We start from the raw sequence: 22,926 nt of genomic DNA on the forward strand, positions 1-22,926 counted from the left end.
ATAAAATTTATTATTATATAGATTATTATATAGATATATATAAAAGATATATATATATATATATCTTTTTTTATTCGATCTTATCCTGTGAAGATAAAAGAGGTGATAGATTAAAATGGGACACCCTGTATATTATCCACCAAATTTCTACGCGTGAAATCAGCTCGAGCGACCTCTAAGTTTAATGCTAGAAAATCCAAGTGCTAGAAAATCGAATAGCGTTGCTATTCTGTATGTCAGTTATCATGGCTACATTTAATGACGTAGAGCTGCCATATTTTTTCTGCATAGGGCCTGTTAGGGGGTTAATTAAATTGTTGAGGTTCGGATAAAGTCTGGGGATGGCTAATGCAAGATAGTTTCCTATAACCAAGCATAGTGCGTGTAATAAACAATTGAGGAAGATTTTGAAAAGTTCAGTGCATTGTTACAGCAGGTATGTTTGCGTTAATTGAGCGGTCACTTGGAATCGCCGACGAAGAAAAAAAAAAAAAAAACCCTTTTATTCGAAACAGCTTCCTATATATGCTAGAAATAGGAGAAACTTTACATTATACAAATTTGCTCGCGGATGGCAGTGTATACAGAGATTATGACGAGGTTATAAACTCGAAATCTAGGACGATTATTGGAGCTGTAACATGTAACGACGTATATATACTGTATCCATTTGACAAAATTATTTGACAGAATTACGATACAACATTTGCACGTTTATATTCGTATCATTAGGAGAGATTATTTGCGATTTTGTCAAATTCTACCCGCGAATGTAATCTTATCTCAGTAGACTCTATTTTTATTTCGGTTGCACTTTTTTTTTTATTTACATGTAATTTTCTTATTGCACATTTTTGCTAACTATTTTTTAGTTATCTTTACCGCAGTTACGTAATTTCCAATGTGAACGATCTCTGTACAATGATCAAGAGCGAAATGAATAAAACTTGATTAATTAGCATGCTGATATATCGGTAAGCATATATTGATGCACAATATTGATGATGAAAAAGAAGGAAAAGTTGTTTTATTTCATACATTTTTTTAAATATATTAATAAATATAAAACTTAGAACTTTATTTTTTTGTGATATTCGAAATTAACATATCGCGATTATAATAGAATTCTTCTTTAGGTTATCAATGATGTGATGCATATGCACATTTGCAAAAAAAAACATTGCATTTTGTGTAATACACTTTTGTATTTTCTTTCATTGCTATTTTTTCCCTTATCACTTCTGTCTATATATTCTTCTATTTCAGTTCTTTCTTTTTTATATTTTTATCTTTTCTTATTTCTTTATATATTTATAAATTTTTTATCTTCTTATGTTTTGTTTTCATAATAATAAAAATAATTACAACAAAAATGAAAAATTAAGTAATTTTATGAAAAAAAACTTGAAAATCTTGATATTATTAAAATATATATTTATATTATTTTATAAATAAAAATTTGATTTATATAGGCATCTATATAGATCAATTTATAATCTACATATTTTAAATTTGTGAAAATGTCAAATATACTTTATCACTATCTATATCTTACACTCTATTTAATATTAATATACAATTCAAATTATTATTATTATATGATATATATATATATATATATATATATATATATATAATAATAATAAATTGTTTATTACAGAGAAATTTATCACAGATAACATAACAATGTGGTATAAGGAGGTAACCAATGTTAATAATGACAATGAAAATATCCACTATAAATTGTGGTAAGAAACAATTTTATCAATAAAGAGACATGTCAGATTCATCGCAATATCTTTATGGTCATCCCCCTCCTGATATTATGCCAAAAGGATTTCCAAACATTGGTAATAATTATTATGTCATTGAAAATTATAATTATATATTTAATATTATAAATATATATAAAAAAAAAAAAATGTGATTATTTTAAATATATTGTAGGCATAGGAGGAAAATTACGTCAGCTTGAAAACCTATTTATTGGTGGTCCTACCCAAGGTGGACGAGTGGGTCGTACTATCTCGATCGAGACACTTATCGATGTTTTACTTGTGTTATACGACGAATGCTGCAATTCTTCGTTACGTCGTGAAAAAACTGTTTCTGATTTTATTGAGTTTGGTAAGTTTTTAGATATTAAGTAAACTATATAATTTATTTTAATTATTAGCATTAAATATATTTAACTATCAAATGTTAATTATATTGTTGGCTCCTTATAGTGAAACCAATAGCTTCATGTATAAAGAATTTGCAATTGACACGAGAAGACTTTGAAATTGTTAAAGTCATTGGCAGAGGTGCTTTTGGGGAAGTATGCGTCGTAAGAATGCGTGGCTCGGACAAAGTATTTGCTATGAAAATTTTAAACAAATGGGAGATGTTAAAGCGTGCTGAAACTGCATGCTTTAGAGAAGAAAGAGATGTATTAGTATATGGTGACCGCAGATGGATCACAAATCTGCATTATGCCTTTCAAGATGACAATAACTTGGTAATACGATTTTATTATTAATATTTAACTCATTTCATACTAGATCAATTCTTTTTTTTCATGCTATGTGAGTTACATACACTGTACAAAAAATCTAGACTATAATTATTTTGGTTGTAATAAAATTTTATAATATTCATAATATTGCAAATATTATTTTTTATCATTATTATTATTAATATTATTAAATAAAATGTAATGTTAAATATGCTCTATAAAACAAAGCAAAAATTAAACAAATAAAAAACATGTATTTGTTATAATCTACAATATCATTTCTATAAAGGTATATAGTGTTGTAGATATATATGTTGGTTTCATATACTTGCACATATGTATATTTTTTACTTCTTTTTATATTTATTTTGTTTTTATACTTAATGAAAATGAATATATATATATATATATATATATATATTCTTAATTATAATATTATATAATTGATTATAAGTTACCAGAAAGACTGTAATAAAGTATTTATTAAGCTGATACAACAATAAATAGAATAACAGTTTTAAAATAAGAGCTTAAAAAAAAATAATAATATTTAAGCAGATATATGCTCTGCAATGTGATAGTGCACAATACATAATATTTAGGCATTAATATATTATAATTTTATAAGATATCTTTTATAACAATATTACATTTAATAATGAAAATGCCAAACAGTCTATGTGGAAAGTTTTGCATACGGCGTATGTGATTCATGTGGCAAAAAACAATAATGAAAAATATAAATTTAATAAATTAATATAAATTTTAATTTATAAAAGTATAAAAAGTATTAATTAACTATCTGATTGTTGCATAATGTTTATATAGTATTTGGTCATGGATTACTATTGTGGTGGAGATTTATTGACATTATTGAGCAAATTTGAGGATCGTCTCCCCGAAGATATGGCTCGATTCTATATAGCAGAAATGGTGCTAGCTATAGGTTCTATACATGACTTGCGCTATGTGCATCGTGACATTAAACCTGATAATGTTTTATTGGATGCAAATGGTCATATCAGATTAGCTGATTTTGGCTCTTGTTTACGACTATTTGAAGATGGGACGGTACAAAGTAATGTTGCAGTTGGTACTCCAGACTATATTTCACCAGAGATATTGAGGGTAATTTTATTTTGCATATTATGCTTTATATTACAAACAAATATATGTATTACATGTATATATGTATATATGTGGTTTCATATATCTTTTAGGCAATGGAGGATGGTCAGGGACAATATGGACCTGAATGCGATTGGTGGTCTCTTGGAGTGTGTATGTACGAAATGCTTTATGGTGAAACACCTTTTTATGCAGAATCCCTAGTTGAAACTTATGGAAAAATTATGAATCACAAAGTAAGTTTTTTCAAATTCTAAATTTTCTTATTTAATTAAGATATTTGTTTATTGAGAAAAGTTAATGCTTTCTTCTAGAATTGTTTTGATTTTCCTACGGACGCTATATATGATGTTTCTGAAGAAGCCAAAGATCTGATGCGGAAGTTGATTTGCAGTTCTGAATTTAGACTAGGTCAAAATGGAATTGATGACTTTAAGGTAAGTTTGCTACAAAGTTTTGCTACAATAATTGTGCGAATATATTTTATACATCATTTACAATCTATTTTATAATCAGCAATTAAAATTTGTTGACACACATCTCTGTCATACTAGATATATATATTAGAAATTTTTCTTGGTTACAGATATTTTTTAATGAATTTATTACTCAATGAATTTATTTTGTAAAAATGTGAGGAAGAAAAGCCTATAATCCTTATTTAGCTTTAAAGATCTTTAAGAGATAAGGAAATCTTTTTTGCAAATTATATAAATAATCTTTTAACAAAGAAAAGCATTTAATTATTGCACACGATGCATACACATACACACATTGAAAATTAAGTTGAAAATTAACAAATTGTGGCTAGTAATATTCTCTTTAATTACTGTGGTGATGAAGTCTAAAGAATTCTTAAGAATCTCAAGAAATATGACATGTAACTGTTATATTATTTTTATAAATGAGAAATGTGTAATATTTGTAACAAATGTATTATATGATGTCACATATGATTACAATATAATTTTAAAGCGCATCTTGTATATATTTTAAAATAGAAGCATCCTTGGTTCAATGGAGTTGATTGGGATACGCTTAGAGATAGTACTGCGCCGTACATTCCCGAAGTTTCGTCACCCAGTGATACATCAAATTTTGATGTCGATGATACCGATATTCGTACTTCCGACGCTGTGCCGCCAGCCGCTAATTCTGCCTTCTCCGGGCTTCACCTACCATTTGTTGGTTTTAGTTTTACACAAGGAAGGTACGAAGTATTTTTTTTTCTACTTTTATATACAATAGGCGCCCATTGTAAATTCTCTATATATTTAACAATGATACAAAAAAGTGTTTCAATTTAAGAGTTACTTGATCAAAATATTAAGGTTTTTATTTTTTTGTATTTTCATCATTTGTGTTTAGTAATATAGATTGGTAAATATAATACCCCTTTTTTATTATTCTGCATTGATAAATGCATATATGATTTAATTTATATCTTTGTCCTACTTTTTCAGTGAATTTAATTTTAACAACACAATTGAATATTTTATAACTATTTATCAATTTATAAATCAAAAATAGAATTTGTATTGAATTTTTGTTATTTATACCAGCCTGATTCTAGTAGCAGAAATGTTTCTTTTTGATATCAAAATAAATTTAAAACCATAATTTATGGTCTCAAAACATTACATTTTTTATATAATCAAAACACTAGTTATAGTAGTTGTTTAACCAAATCACTTACAAAAGTATTCTAGTTTTTTTTTTTTTTTTTTAGTTCATTTGAGTGAATGAATTTGAGTGCTGTATCTACAATGTATTGAGGATATGATGGTCGAATATCGCGAATAGTATATATATTATATATTGGATTAATCAATTGACATTAGAAATATATTCTTTTTCACCACTGCAATTTAACATTACAGTTGCATATCGGATCTGGGTTGTATTTCTGCTTTATCTCAGACAGATAAACGTGTACAAATACTCGAGGAAGAAAATGCACGATTGATGCAAATTATCGATGATATGAAAAATCAGTCAAGTATAAATCATTCTTCACCTGGTATCTCACCTGATTCTAATAATGCAACCAGAAAGCTACAAGATGAAATAAATATGCTTACAAAACGCAATTGTGGTAAATATTATATTTAAACTGCAATAATATCTTTTTTTGTTAGTCTTAATCACATTATTGACATAAAATTTGCTTATTCTATATAGAATTGGAGTCACAATTAAAATCTATGGATGTTCCACGCGAACTACGAACTTTAGATAATGGCGATATGATGAAATTCCGTGAACTCGAAAAGCTAGTCCGATGTCTACGCTTGGAAAAAGAAGAAATTATTAAAGACAAATTAGATGCCCAAGAGAAATTAAAACTTCAAGAAAAGGAATTAAAAGATGCGCTTACGCAACGTAAACTTGCAATGGCGGAATACACGGAAGTGTCGGATAAATTGTCCGAGCTGAGACAACAAAAGCAAAAGTTGTCAAGGCAAGTTCGAGACAAAGAAGAAGAATTAGAAGTTGCAATGCAGAAAGTCGATACTTTACGCCATGATATTCGAAAAGCCGAAAAATTGCGCAGAGAGCTAGAAAATAGAATCGATGAGGCTATGGCAGAGACCAGTAAAGAAAGGAAATTACGAGAACGCAGTGAAGAATATTGCAAGCAAATGCAAGAAGAGACGGAGAAAATTCGACAACGTTCTATTGGGAACGATGTCAGTGCAAATCATGCCTTGGCAACTCAGGAGATTAATAGATTAAAAGCAGAAGTTGAGAAACTTGAAGTTCAATATAACGAAAACTTGACTCAACAACAAAGCAGGTTTAATCTTGAGATTCGAAGTCTGCAGGAACAATTACATGAAGCAGAAACTAGAAAAGAACTATTAGAAAGAGAAGTACAACTTACAAAAGAGAAGTTGGATGCTGCAAGATTGGAAAATATCACAGATAGTGAAGAAACTATAAGCGAATTAAATAGACGTCACGAGAGGGAAAAGATTATGCTAGTCGAAGAGAATAAGAAGCTTGTATTAGAGCTCAGTGCTCTCACCGATAGTGTTAATAGATTACAAGGCGAAAGAAGACAACTGGAAGATGAATATGAAGAGTTAAGAAATAAAAAAGAAGCAATCGCGCAATGGGAAGCTCAAATTACCGAAATTATTCAATGGGTATCGGATGAAAAAGACGCTCGTGGATATTTACAGGTTTGTACACATGTATAATTTAATATTTATCTTCCTAAATATTTTTAATGAACAGTCACTAAAGATGATAACAAGCACGTGCGTGCGTGCGTGCGTAGAGAGAGAGAGAGAGAGAGGGAGAGAGATTTTTGTTAGCCTGTTTACAAAAAAAAAAAAAAATTCAATTTCAGGCTTTAGCCACAAAAATGACAGAAGAATTAGAATTCTTAAAACACTCAGGTGGAATAAGCGGTAGTGTTGGGAGTGGAACCACTCTGACCGATAAAAATTGGAGAAATCGTCGGTCGCAGAAACTCGATAAAATGGAACTCTTGAACTTGCAGAGCTCCTTACAGAGTGAAATACAAGCGAAGCAAGCAATTTCAGAGGAACTCACTAAGACTAGATCAGATTTGATAGCTGCACAAAAGTAATTAAATTTTTCATTGAAGATTTGTGCATGAAAACTTGCATGTCAAAGACGACATATTAGATATCTTTGTTTCATTTCTCTTTTCTTTCTTTTTTTTTTTAGAGAACTAAAGGATCTTAAACAGCGATTAGATACCATGTCACACGAATTGAAGCGAAAAGATATGCAAATAAAAGAATTGCAAGCACGCCTCGATACCGGTGATGGCTGTAAGTACATTTTAATTAATAACATGCGAAGCAAGAAATACACAAAACTTTGTATATTATGGGAATATTGTATCTACACTTTATTCAAATTGCAATTGTACATGATATGTACTTAATTTGTGGATGTGTTAATCTTTATTCAAGCATTGAACATATCCTAAGTTCTGATTTTGTTCTATAAAGATGTTATTGACATACACATGCATGCGCGCGCGCACGCCATAGAAACATATAGAGGGTATGTCACACATTACATTTACAAATCAATATTTTTTAACTTATATAGGAATTATATAGAAATTTCAAAAAGAATATCCGGCAGCGGAGATTGGGCTAATTAAGAGCGCAGTAAACAATGCGTATTGTAATTGTTGAGAAATATTTATTGGACATTTCAGTTCTCATTTATTACTATTCTCAGCAAATAATGTTAATGGAAGCATGTATATATCTGTGACGCCCCACAATTTTCATGGACGTGCGAATATATACTGCGCTTTTTTCCATTTTTAGCCGTAAAGGACGAAAGATTGGTTCTGGTTTTGTATAACTTCGTGAAAATTCGAACTATGTCGTGAGACGTGACACCGGTAGCCACAAGGAAACAAGACACAACTATAAAATCTAGGATCAAAACGTTCAATAAATATACCTCAACAATCACAATATTTTATACATTGTTTTAACGCGTTTGGCTCTTAATTAGCTCAATCTCTATTTCCAGTTATAAATATCAAAGCCTTTTATTTCAAGATTAAAATAATCTGAATAAAATAAACAAATTTACACTTGGAGTCAAAAGAAAGTAGATCTTACACACACGCATGTATGCACGCCCACACGCGCGTGCACACATACGTACACTTTTTTTTATATAGGATATTTTAATCTTCTGGAGGTTTCTATATAATTATACTTGCATTTTCGGTGACGGCTTTTGCATGCATATCTTTGAGCCAATGTAATTTAGTAGGAATATGAAATAGTTGCTCATATGCAATATTATTTGTTTATTAATTTATAATTCTGTTCACTCTCTAATGTTTCCTATTTTTAATTATAAATAAACGAAGAAATTGGCCTTAAATATCTGTTATAGGAAAAAATTTTCAGTTTTTGAGAGAAAATATTTTTTAAAATCAATACATATCTAAAAAGTATTACTTTACAGAGTTGAATGAGATTAGAATATTACATATGTGCGATTTTCAAAGAATACGACACTATTTTTTTTTTACTCTACACGGGGATTTTGATATTAAATTGAGGTAAAAATAATGTGCCACCAGTACAGCAGTAAAATAATACTTTTACTTTTTTTTGTAAGAATATCAGTTTAGGCAATAAAACGTTTGAAAACGTTAAAATATTACAAATTTAATTATAAATTATAAATATAATTATTGAAAATGATAATGTAACATTGGTAATGGATCTTAATAATAATTTTTATTTCTTTTTTATTAATTACAAAGTAAAACTGAATACATTTTAGGGGCACCTTTAGAAAAATTGAATATTGAGTTTTATCGTTTATAAAGAAATTTCTGAACATATTCAACCATTTTTTTTTATTATTTTATCTTGCTTTACACTGTTTAATTTTTTCTTTTATATTTTTTTTCAAGCTCTGTTTTTTAATTTTTTTAGTTCTGAGCGTGAAATTAATAATTATTATTTATTTTTTTACAAGACCGTATTTAAAAAGTTTCTCTTTAACAGAGGAAGAGAAAAAAATGTTATAGGTAATCGATTAATTGTCATTAGCATTATTAATAATTATTTCAAAATTAAAGTATTTTGGTCTCCATCTTTATTATCACAATTCAAAAAAAATCGGCGTTGTTCGATAAATGTTACACGAACAATTTATATGTGATGTGTTTATTTATAATATATTTAAAATACCAAAGGAGAGTCTATAAGTTACTGTGGTCTCTTTTTTATTTATTGATCACAATATATTTTAATTTTTATATTATAAATATATTAATCTACTCGAGAATACGAAAATGCTAGCAAATAGATAAGATTTTATTACTGAAAAGATAATTATATATTTGTTATATCGATATATAAAAGACAATTATCACTAAATTGTTATTATTACGGTCGTTATTCAATGTAATAATTTCATTTACCGGTTGAATACACGTTATTGAAATTCTTCTTGATTACAAAAAATAGCTTTGTGAACCTGCTATGTGCGACAAAATTTATAATTTTACACGTGCATTAAAAACTTTTGTTCATATTGAATTATAGAGATCGTTATCTGGGATCTATCTAGTATAATAATTCGATTCTCCAGTACGGTATGCGATTCTGATTTCTAGACTACAAAGTGCCTCTGTTTATTGGCGTAACGAGCTGCGTGTGGGGCCTCTTATTGCTCATCTTCAAACTATATTTGTGACAGCTGTCTCATCCAGCGATACATCAAGCAAATCTCCAAACATCGTTAGCACCAAACCCCAACGTATCATCGTACATCAGCCGTCGTCACCCTTACCAGTAATGCGTGTCCCCCGCATCACGACTTGTCGCTTATTAAATAGATTCGTTCCAGTCAACACATTCATCAATCAGAATGCCATCGCCATCGTATCGCCACCCGGTAAATGATGTGGCAGCAAAAGAGAGCGATTTTGGATTGAATATTTTACTGCTAATTATGCAGCACAGGACTATGTTGCATAAGCTATTTTTTTATATATCTTTTATATCTTTATATCTTCCATTTTCTTTAGTAGAAAATCTGGAAAATAAGATTCTTAACTGTGTCCATTTGTACAATCTTTTTCGCTTTGTCCTTCCACATTTAGCAAAAACATAGCACTGTGCTACTCTTAACACTTATAATAAGAAAACGATTATATTGTGTACGCCCAATGACATTTCTGTTTAAGTTATGATAGTGTTGACAGGTTTTATAAATTTCGTTCCTTAATGATATTAGTTTTAATTATTTTTCTATAATATAATTGATTGATTATTTTAATTAAACTATTAATAGATGTGCTGCATGAATTATGTTTCGCGTACTAATACTAGCTAAAACTTGTAATGTTTCTAAGCTCCTTTTTTGTTAGGGCAATTTTATCACATTTTATAATAGTCATATTTATATTATATAATTATATCTGCTATAATGAAGCATGTATTTCTATATTTTTATGTATATATTATTTTTGTACATATACTACTATTTTTATGTAATACTAAAATTCATAATTACTGCTGTTATTCTCTTTTTGGCTAGCAGAGAAGCATGTATAAATTATATATAAATGTTGTGCTAAATAGTTTACCATTAATTTTCAGGTAAGATATTATATGTGAATGTTTAATATTAGATGCCGAATTTTTAATACCAGGATGATTGTGTTATTTCTTTTACACCTGTTTTCGCAAATGTTTTACAAGTTTTATAAATATTTGTAATTTTAAAATTTTAAGTCCATTTTTTTTATTTTAGTTTTAGAGCGTCCTACATCACAGATGTCATATCTCGAGCACTTTCTTAAAGAGACAGGTAGTACACGTCATGGAAGCGTCGACAGTGTAGAAGGTGACATCGAAGACAATCGTGCACCTAGTATTACAAGCAGCAAAAGTAATTTGTCTGAACTTAGTATCGTAAGTATCTTAATATGCATTTGATGAATTAAAGAAAGAAATTACAAACGAGTTAATTAATAATCCTCGTCCTATAAGAAAAACGGATTGATACAGAAACGAACTATTTTTTTAATAAGGTATAAATAATAATTTTTAGAACACAAGAGACAAATAAAATAGAATTTAATAATGTGCTATATATATAGCTTAATTTTATTCTTTTTTTTTTAGGATCCAACATCACCACTATCTCATGAACTTATGAACAAGTCTTCATCTACTCATGGTCAAACTAATTTGCAACCAAAGCCTAAATCACATCAGTTTCTCGTACGGACATTCTCGGCACCCACGAAGTGTAATCATTGTACATCTTTAATGGTTGGATTAACTAGGCAAGGAGTTGTATGCGAAGTGTGTGGCTTTGCATGCCATATGCCTTGTTGCGATAAAGTACCTCCAATGTGTCCTGTACCCCATGATCAAAGTAAGTAATACTAAAATAGTTTATGCAAATTTTTATAATGCAATGTAATTTCACTTTGAGATATTTTGTGAAAATCTTCCAATTTCAGATAGCATCTTTATTTATTTCTTCGTTATATATATAAACTGTAACATTCAATTTTTAAAAAACTTGTTACATTCAAAATATATTATTTAAGTCACATCTCCTCTATCTTTACGATATCATCGCAATTTCTTGTTATGTAAGCTTTTTTTTATATTTTGTGACGTATTGTTTCAGCAAAACGACCATTGGGAATTGATCCTACAAGAGGGATAGGAACTGCATATGAAGGATATGTCAAAGTGCCAAAAATGGGTGGTGTCAAGAAGGGTTGGGTTCGCCAATTCGTTGTAGTCTGCGACTTCAAATTATTTCTCTATGATATTTCACCAGATCGCAATGCTTTGCCATCTGTATATGTTTCGCAAGTACTAGATATGCGAGATGAAGAATTTAGTGTGAGCTCGGTTCGTGATTCTGATGTAATCCATGCTACAAAAAAGGATATTCCATGTATATTTAGGGTAAAAGTTTTTTGATATTTTAATTGTAATTATACAATAGATTCTTATATTTATTATATTTTTCAAAATCAATCAATTTGCAAAAATTTTGCATTTAGTTATTGTTCTTTGGGAAAATTGTAGATTGGAAATATACAATAAGAACGTTTATATTTGCGTAATAGAAATAAAAAAAAAATAATTGATGAATTGTCTTCTGCATATTAATTAATAAATTCTGATTAACTTATTTTTGATTAAATTATTTTGATTGTAGTATTACTTGACATAATATTACACTTTGACAATTTGGGCTCATTATTTTCATTTTACGCGATAATTTTGTTCTCAAATTAGGCATATAATTGGAAGTTTATTGTGCATTATTTTTTGCATATAATAAATGGTTTTTATTTTGATTTAGATAACAACGTCGCTATTGGAGCCTCCTGGATTGAGAAATCATACGTTAATGTTGGCAGATACAGAAAGCGAAAAGACAAAATGGGTAGTAGCTTTAAGCGAGCTTCATAGGATTTTAAAGAGGAACAATCTTCCAAACACAACGGTATATATTTAATTACATCTGTAATTACATCTGTAATAAATATGTTTTTTCTTTATATCTTCGAAAACTTATCATTAAGAGAACTTTTTAAATCCTGTATTTATTTTTTACGAATATTAGTACTTTATTAATTCATATTTTTCTCTTTTGTTGTAGATTTTTAGAGCGAAAGAACTGTTGGACAATACCTTGGCATTCATAAAAAATGTAATGTCAGGAGCAATTATTGATCCGGATCGTCTAGTCATTGGTACAGAAGAAGGTCTCTTCTGTTTAGATTTAGATCGTAGTGGTAAGTTATCTGAGATATTTTGCATTGTAGACTTTTATTATAAAAAAAAAAAAATATATATATATATATATATATAAAACATCTTTTATATATTTTATATATTTTATTTTATATATTTTATATATATATATATATATATATATATATATATATATATATATAATATATAAAATATATAAAAGATATTTTTTATTTATAAAAAGTATTCATAAGTAGCAGTATAAATGATTGTATCTTATAATATAAATTAAGTACAAATTATAATGCATTGCAGAAATTGCAAGAGTCGGAGAAGGAAAAAAAATATATCTTCTCGAATATGTTATTGAAGAACAATTGATTGTTGTATTAAGCGGAAAACAACGTCATGTACGGCTAGTTCCAGTACGTGCCTTGGATGGAGACGAAGTTGAATGGATTAAAGTCGCGGAGACTAAAGGATGCATTACATTAACAACAGGAGTAGTGCGCCGAAATCCGCTTAATTATTGCTTATGCGTTGCAATAAAGAAACAAGTAAGAAGATGATTGTAGAACATTTTTGGTAACATTACGACAACTGATTTATTTTTGTATATCGTATGTAACTCCATACGATTTATTCTTGTTGTAGAATGCATCTCAAATCATCATCTACGAAATAACGCGTACAAAAACAAGACATAAACGTTTACGCGAATTAATGTTACCATGTCATGCACAAACCCTGCAAGTTCTTTCCGAAGGCCGCTTGTGCGTTGGCTATCCGTCTGGTTTTTCTATTTATAGCATTTTGGGAGATCATCATCCTATTTGTAAGTAAAATATAAAACGAAAGTTTTTTTTCTTAATCTCACTCTTATAACAATCTGTATATTATCTTCATCGAATATTTTTATATTTCTTTCAGCTTTGGTCCATGCTGAGAATACGCTCTTAGGTTTTCTTACTTATAGTGCTGTGGATGCGTTACGTTGCATTGAATTAGCACGAGGTGAATTCTTATTAGTCTTCCATACATTAGCGGTATATGTTGATAGCCAAGGAAGAAAGAGTCGAGACCGAGAGATAATGTATCCTGCAGTTCCTACAGCAGTTAGTAAGTATCGACTAACTTAATCATATTAAGTGTTAAATTTGAATATCAAAATTGCAAGTCAGTTTTCTCATTGATTTTATTATTCTCGCGAATTTCAGGTTATTGCGAAGGATATTTATTAGTGTATAGCGAGACTCATATTGATTTGTTTGATTGTAACTCTGGAGATTGGTTACAAACGCTTAATGTCAAACGAGCCCGGCCATTAAATACTTCGGGCTCTCTTACGTCTTGCATAATAAATGACATGCCGTATGTTATTTATCTTAGCAATTTACGTCAGCGTAAGTATATTTTATACATCTCAATTTTTGCTATATTTATATACTATCCAATTTTCACATTATTGGATTAATCAATTATTGTTTAACAATATTATACATTGCATTAGGAGAACTACTAAATCTGACACCATTAGATACGAGTGGTAGACAAATGACGAGACCACGACGACGGTTTTCACTGAGAGAAGGCAATAGAACTGTTCGCCCTACGGACAGACGTTCGAAAATGATTTCTGCGCCCACAAATTTCAATCATATCAGCCATATGGGTCCAGGAAATGGGATACAGGTACATAAAAGAACTCATTTAGAAAGTTCTTTAATCAATGCTTTTTTATTCTATACTATGCATATGGTCAAATTTAAAAAAAAAATAATTAGGTAATATTTTATTTTGGTGTTTATCAACCCTACTTTTATATATACATGTACATGTTTATATTTCATATATATTTTTAAATTACAGATACAACGTTTATTGGATTTACCCACGACATTAGAAACTGCTGATCAACAACATACGAGTCATCATAGTAGTTCTCATCTTCACAGTAGTCAGCAAAGAGTAAGTAATATGAAGATATTGCTGCTCATTTAATAAATAAGACGATAATTTTCTCTTTTTTTTTTACATTTTGTACATTTTTTTACATTTTTTTACATTTTACGTTTTAATACTAAATCATAATGTATCAAGCTTTTTTATTCGATTTTTTTCCAGCTATATGATTCTACGCTGCAAACACCAAATAAACCAGCGCCACTGCCTCCTAGGCATCCTCCTTCCGATACACGTCGCCTAAGTTCGCATATGTCGAGAAATTCTGGCTATTCACCACATAATGGTAAATTTATATAATGCATTGTACAGATGTGAAACGCATGTAACTGTAGCTATGAAATTTATATAACTTTGGTAGACTATAATTGTTGTTGAACTTTATATTGTAAATAACAGAAGAGGTAAGAAAGAGAGAGAAAGTAAAAGTTTATGGAGAACATATATTTTCCATTTTCATTAAATATAATCAAATGAAATACACATAGGTTCAACAACATCACGAAGAGGTCCTGCACCACCACGACCAACGGCTACGCCACCTTCTCTACCACGCACTCCAGTGGACCAAATTGATTCTGAATCGATACATTTGCGTTCACATACTCCACTCTCTCTTGGCAGTATCGCATCGTTACATAATAAGGTATGTTAATCTTATTATTTTTTATATTGGTAAGTTACCAGTTGCTTATTGTCACAAGACAAAGAACAAGTTTATCACAAATTTATATGTTTATCGGCCTTTATAATAAGTTTTAAAAATATAATATGAGTGCCTATTATATGTGTGTATGTATGCATATATAAAACATATTTTTTTTAATTTTCTTTGTTGTTTCTTGGCGAAAAATTTTATATTTATTTAAATAACTCCATCATTCCCTATCTTGAGAAATTTATATTTGTTTGCACTTATGATTGTGTGCTATTATAGTCTCATCTTTAAATTTAAAGTAATTCAATAAAAGAGCAAAAATGATTAATCCTTGGCACAGACTAATATAAGATTTATTCTTTACACTGAATTTTTTGCGCTTGTATATTAAAAATGAGATAGAAATATATTTAGAATTTGAAGAGGAAAAACAAGAAATTCAAAAAGTTTAGAACAAAAATCTAAAGCTATAAACACATTTATAAAATTAGTATATAAACTTCGGAAACGCTGTCTAAAATTACAGTTAAATACTTTTCATACATATGCATTTTTTATATACAGGAGCATCCATCTGGAGGCAGCCCTAGACATTCGATCGCTTCGAACAACAGCTCAAATCCATCGACGCCACCGAGTCCAGCCCACGATCATGGATCATCATCGTATGATTCGTAGATTTATTTAACACTTACGGAATCTAAATAAAAGTGGTATGTACCCAAAATATGCATACTTGAAAAACGATCAATTTAGTATATACATATACACATAGATATATACATACATATGCGCACATGCGCATCCATATATTATATATGTGTATATATATGTTAAGCTCGTATTTTTACATATTTTTACATATTTTTACTACCTACTTTTTCATTCTCCATCTGCTTTTTTATTATTAAGAAGGCATTTCGATGCGAATCATCGCGTTGACTAATGAATATTGCCAATCTCCAAAACATAGCTACCCAATAATTTGAAATTTAATTTTTATGTCCAAGCCTAACATATATAGTTAGATATTTGTGTGATGTACTTTGCAGAAAATTAGTACTCGTGTTTGATCTTCGAATTGAAAAAGTGAAAAATTATCACGCGGTATTTGTCGTGCAATATAATTCGTATATCTAATCATCTATACAGTATATGAGTCTCAAACAAGTAATATATTGTCATAACAATGCGTTTTAACGAATACATTGTGTGTGTGTGTGTGTGTGCAATTGTTTATATATATGTATATATATATACCTACATACACATACACATATATACGTATGTATATCTATATGTATGTATGTATGTCTGCATGTATGAATGTATGTATGTATGTATGTATGTATGTATGTATGTATGTATGTATGTATGTATGTATGTATGTATGTATGTATGTATGTATGTATGTATGTATGTATGTATGTATGTATGTATGTATGTATGTATGTATGTATGTATGTATGTATGCATGCATGCATGTATGTATGTATGTATGTATGTATGTATGTATGCATGCATGCATGTATGTATGTATGTATGTATGTATGTATGTATGTATGTATGTATGTATGTATGTATGTATGTATGTATGTATGCATGCATGTATGTATGTATGTATGTATGTATGTATGTATGTATGTATGATATGTATATGTATATGTATAATACAGTCAATTTTCTTTATGAAAGAAATACAACCGTGTTTTATTATAATTTTCTGGTTTTTAAGAATCTATATGTAATAATTTATAATGCATTCTTAACGAAGAAATGAATCATTATTCGTAAATTATTGTAAATATTTTACGCACTTGACGATTGTTAAGCCCGTTTTGCGATGCCATATCTATTTCTTTCGATAGTTGTCATTCTTTTCATCTTGAGACAAGAATATCTTCGCATTTTATATAACAAAAAATTGGAATCTCAGTCAAATTAACTAGCAATAAAATATAAACTATTTAATGTATTATACATATTCTCGACATTAGAAGTAAAAACAGTAGCTGCGAACATATAAATATAATCATCGTTAATAATCGGAATAGCTGCGCGATTTTTACGATTCTTAATTAGTCTCGCGCGAAGAGTATCTTAAGGAGTTTGTTCACTATCGCGCTCTTAATTCCCGTTTCTATGTGGAAAACAATAGTTTTCCAGCTGTTACACAGAAACGAATGAATGTTATTTATCATTTATGTTTCTTTTACGAAGCATTTCTTGATTTGTAAAGTTTACAATGATGAGTTTTTTATTCAGGTGTGATAAAATTTACGAAGTTAACGTAATATTTGCCATTGCGTATATTTGTCCTGCTCTGACTCGTAAAGACATACGTAAAAATAGCGTTTTATAACTTTGAATTTTTCACAAACTATGCAGATTAATTATGCAAAATTTTAACTGCGAATATGTTAACACAAAGAATATTCAATTTTTATGTAATTAGTATCTTCATTAAGGTGAACAAACTCTTTAATAATAACATGTTACACACACATAACAAGATTATTTACGTCAATGTACCGCATATATAAATAGATGATAGTTCTTTCGCGGGAATTTTTTTCATAAGTGAATTCAATAAAGTTGACGTTTATAATTCACAAAATTGCTCGATCGATTTTTCGCTTTTGGAAGAGTGTTTATCGCCTCGCGTGACTATTCCGTTTGCGACGTTAACAAGACGCATTTAGATACAGCGCGAATCGATTCGATGCCTTATGACTAGTTTTTTATTATGTCATAATGCACTAATTATACATGGTATTATTTGGCGTGTGAATAATAGAATAATCATGTAATGTGTTGCGAGAGAGCTCTTGCTGATAATAATAGTTAGTAAGAAAAGTTATTGCACTCACTTGTACGCGCTATAGGGTATACGTGGTGCCTCGTTGTATCAAAGATACGCGCCAGGAATATGTATCGTGTGTATATCGAATGTATTCCAACTGAAAATAGAATAAGAAAGTATTGTCTTTTGACAATTTATATGTTCATTTTTTGATCGAAGTCGTAATCAATTAATACAACCTCTCTCAGCGTGGATTATTTGATAATACCAGTGCGAAATATAGGAAAAAAGTTATTACAGTTTGGCAATTACTTAATATATAAAAAAGATCACACTTAAATACGTTTAAGTATAATGTATCGAAATTAGGGAAATTGTTATAAGGAGGATGAAGACGAGGAAATATTATCATTGAGTCAAGATCAATCATAAATTATTTTTTATATATGCGAATTATGTTTTAAATAATGTGACGTATATGTTACAAATTACAATGCTTTCATTATTTTTATGTAATGAGTGTATAAGGCGCAGAGAATGCAAGATGTAAAATCAAATGGAACAAATTTATTTCAGACAAATACATAGCGTTTTGTAATTAATAACTATGATTAAATGATTTTTTTTTTGCTATCGGTTTTTTATAGTTTTAGTTATTCATTGATATATAAAATCAAGGAGAGAATTTAATTATTTAAATTTAAATTAAATTATTAAATTAATTAAATTAAATTATTTGAAACGCACTTTGAAACAATTAAATGTATACATTTTAAAGTATAAGAAAGATATATACATTTATATATACATTTATTAAAAAGATAACCATGAGAAAATCATCATAAGGATTGGTACAAGAAGACAACTGTCTCAGGATACTATGCCAGTAGCTTAAGTACGATATAATATTACTTAATGATCAAAAGACTCGAACAAATTGCTATAATTTCATTGATTATAGTTTTATGTTGCTGTGCACATCTTTTTAACACAATTTTTTAAAATTTATAGAAAATTCGTAAAAACCTGCAAAATTAAAAAGTTGAATTATTCACAAATATAACTAAATAAGGATACGAAGATATCGCGCGACATTTGAGAAACATTACGCAATTATACTTTAAATACCTTTATATTTGCTCTCTCCCTCTATACTATATAATAAATAACTATCATTATAAGATGACTATTATAGACCTAATAGTCTTATTCTAAATGGAAGAAGAAATGTTATACTAAGAAACGGTTAGTATTATTGTCGTGAACAATTGTATCGTATATATAATGCACTGTTGTCCGTACTAAAAAGTAAACGCAAGTGAAATGGAATTTAAAGTGAACTACAATGGCAATCGAAAGAGATATGAAATGGACGTACCACTGTACTTATCGATAGAATTCAATAATCAGCCTATCTTCCGTTATTATTGCTTAAGGGTTTAAAGGTGAGAAATATCGACTGTTCATATATTATTGTCTCGTCATTTTTCGGCGATCGATGCATCGATACACGAAAGGAATTGTCATTCCTGTATATAACATGATTTCATATATCTTTATAAATAACTCAGTTTTGGTCTACTTTTCGAATCTATTTTAAAAATATAGAAAGATTCTTTACAAAAACTTACTGTTGATCACCTTGATCTTGATTTATAAGAGTAAAGAATTCATTTCTGAATAACATGCGCTTGAAATCAACCCGCTCCTTTCCAATTTTTAAAATATTTTATAATATTTTACAATATATTTTGGACACTATATAACTTTAAAAAATGTTTTTCTCAGTTTTAGTCTTAGCCATGTATCTTTAACTTAAAATATCTCAATAACTATAAGAGAGCGCTGCCTGATTTCAAGTATATATTACTTAAAAATAAATCATTTACAACATATATTTATCAAGATTAAGACAATAAATAAATATATTCGTGATTTATGCACGCCTGTGCTACGTACGTTTTTGTAAAGAATTATCCAAGATATTCCCAATGATCCCAATTGATTTGCAAGTCTATCATTATTTATATTATACATATTTTATAGGGCTACTAAAAAAGAATATTAACCAATTCATCGTTTCACATATAAAAATGACGATATTATACAGAAGTATTGTTTTTATCAAATACTGAAATATACGGTATTCTGTACAACATAGACACATTTTATGTATACAGATTGTATGAACATAAGTAGCATTTTTTATATAAATTGACAGTTATCTTTTTTTTATCCTGTATAATCCAAGCATTTTTTTATATTTAAAGGTAATTCAAAATAACATTTTGAATAATGTTATTTTGTACTACTATTTTTGCAATGTACGCAACGAATTAAGAAAACTTATATACCGAAAAACATTATTTCAAGTTATCTTCTAGAGGATAATGATTAATTAATAAATAATTTCTTTATTTATAGATAATTTTGCCTCCCAAAAAATCAAAAAATAACAGCGTATGGTGTCAATTACTTATTGTTTATAGAACAAGGCGTACATTAAAAAATGCTATAGTAATTGGGTTATAGAGGGTCGAAGAAACAAAGCGTTTCACTCTATTGTTAATCTTTATTGATATATAACAGTAAGATTATATTGTTCATTACTTTGCATATTAGATTAGCTTTCTCTTTCTTTCTCCCTTTCTTTCCCTTCTCTCTCTTTCCTTCCTCTTTTCATTTTCTCCTCTTCTTTTTTTTCTCCCATTTCTTTTCTCCTTTTTTTCTTTCCTTTTCTCTTTTCCTCTTCTTTCTTTTCTTCTTTTATTCTTTCCTTCATTCTGTCCTTTTTCTTTCTTTTTATTTCATACACATTTTTATAATAATAATGCATTATTTGCAATATTTATTAAAAACATATAGAAAAATATGATTTGCGCGTTAAATAAAAGTTGTATTTTATTGTAAAATATTGTGTGCGAGCTATTATTAGCCAGAAAGGAAACCAAACTTTATGTATTTAGTATCTCGCCGTAACGAATGCTGTCTATAGATTTTATAATATTTATATTACTCGTTTCTTATTTTTTTCTCGCATGTAAGACTGTGAAAAAAAAACAACGCGCGCGAGACATATGTATTGTATTTTTTATTTTACCCACTTGGTGAAATAAGTTAATATATATTTCCTTGTGTAGAACTATATTAATAAAAATAAAAGAAGAGCCCATACGTACTTGTTGTATTTTAATTTTTGTTTAAAAATTGTTGTTTAAAATAAAAGCATAAAATTTAAGATAATTTTTTACAAATTATGTATATGTCAGATTATGTATATAAATATGTATATTTCTGACCCTGATTGTACATACATATGTTCACTATCAACCTAATGAGAAAAATAATATTTTTACAAATGTCTTGAAAAACGTTAAAATAATGGATTAAGTCCTATTTAATCATTAAAAAAATGTTTATTTTCATATCTAATGAACAGGTAATATTTTTTAAATGTATTTTTAATATTTATTATTCATAATATTTATTATTCATTAATTGTACAATATATAATTAATAAATAATATTGTATGTAAATATTGTACAATATACAATTAATGAATAATAAATATTAAAAATATGTTTAAAAAATACTCTTTGCTTATTGGATATTAATATAAATATTTTTTTAATGATTAAAAGAGTACTTAATTATTTACATGTTTTTAAAAATTTACATATTTATTTACATGTTCTTAAAAACTTTTTTCAAAAATTTTTAACATTATTCATTGGAAAGAGATAGAGCATATCGAATTTTGCGACACCCGATATGACATTTTGCTCAACTGAAAATGGCTGCTCTTGCATCATATCACATCACATTTTACAGTTCACCAATGATTATCATCATATGAGACTAATTAGTCGTTGAGACTAATTGGCACTGATCAGAGACTGTGACCAATAGAACACCGGAGGCCATTAAAGTTGTGGGCTAGTTCGGGGAGCACGCTTTTAGCGCTATGAGAGTGCTCTATCTTTGTTATTTATTGAAAGTTGAACAAGGATAGAGCACGCTCATAGCGCTAAAAGCGTGCTCCCCGAACCCAGCCTGTGTCTACACTCTTGGCGGAAAATTTAAATTACTAAAAACTTTTAAAATATTATTTTTGTTGTTATTAATGTTATTAATTTGTGAATTTTATTTTTATGATATTTTAAGATTATAAATTGAAGTCAAATAGCCTTGAAAATGACCTTTAATGTCAAATCCAAGATCACTATTAGATAGCTCCCTTTGTTCCCTACAACTTTTATCCGAATTGTTTTCCTTCAAACGTTGATCCTGAAAAGTTATGAGGGTGAAACTTTTAAAATGGGACACCCTGTATATATGTATGTATGTATATATATATATATATATATATATATATATATATATATATATATATATATGCATATATTTGATACTATTAAATTTATATTATTAAATAAAAAAGTATATTTATATAAGCAAAAAAAATTGTATTAAACTTCTTAAATATTTTAACCAAATAAAATATACTTTGCAAATTAAATAAAAATTAATATCTAAAATTAACACACACCACACACGCGCGCGCGCGCGCACACACACACACACACACACACACACACATACGCGATGAAAGAGAAA

General features: G+C 28.6%; 1 protein-coding gene across 2 annotated transcripts; it reads left to right on the forward strand.

Moving 5' to 3' along the window:
• Positions 1–250: 250 nt before the first annotated feature.
• Positions 251–21,486, forward strand: LOC126858192 (serine/threonine-protein kinase Genghis Khan). 2 transcript variants are annotated; one of them, XM_050608305.1, is made up of 27 exons: positions 251–436; positions 873–974; positions 1,661–1,850; positions 1,948–2,127; positions 2,229–2,500; positions 3,326–3,625; positions 3,718–3,861; positions 3,940–4,062; positions 4,627–4,835; positions 5,506–5,720; positions 5,807–6,810; positions 6,981–7,219; positions 7,325–7,431; positions 10,910–11,070; positions 11,284–11,539; positions 11,801–12,087; positions 12,491–12,634; positions 12,791–12,926; positions 13,201–13,442; positions 13,540–13,720; positions 13,816–14,004; positions 14,103–14,288; positions 14,396–14,577; positions 14,755–14,853; positions 15,010–15,133; positions 15,336–15,493; positions 16,070–21,486. In XM_050608305.1, exons 3-27 carry the CDS (start codon positions 1,778–1,780, stop codon positions 16,181–16,183), a joined length of 5,325 nt encoding a protein of 1,774 aa, XP_050464262.1. In that variant the 5' UTR covers positions 251–436; positions 873–974; positions 1,661–1,777; the 3' UTR covers positions 16,184–21,486. The 2 variants fall into 2 exon arrangements, with proteins under 2 accessions (XP_050464262.1, XP_050464263.1); XM_050608306.1 differs by lacking the exon at positions 873–974.
• Positions 21,487–22,926: the final 1,440 nt, after the last annotated feature.

The sequence above is a fragment of the Cataglyphis hispanica genome, chromosome 24, assembly GCF_021464435.1.
Source record: "Cataglyphis hispanica isolate Lineage 1 chromosome 24, ULB_Chis1_1.0, whole genome shotgun sequence".
Lineage (NCBI taxonomy): Eukaryota > Metazoa > Arthropoda > Insecta > Hymenoptera > Formicidae > Cataglyphis > Cataglyphis hispanica.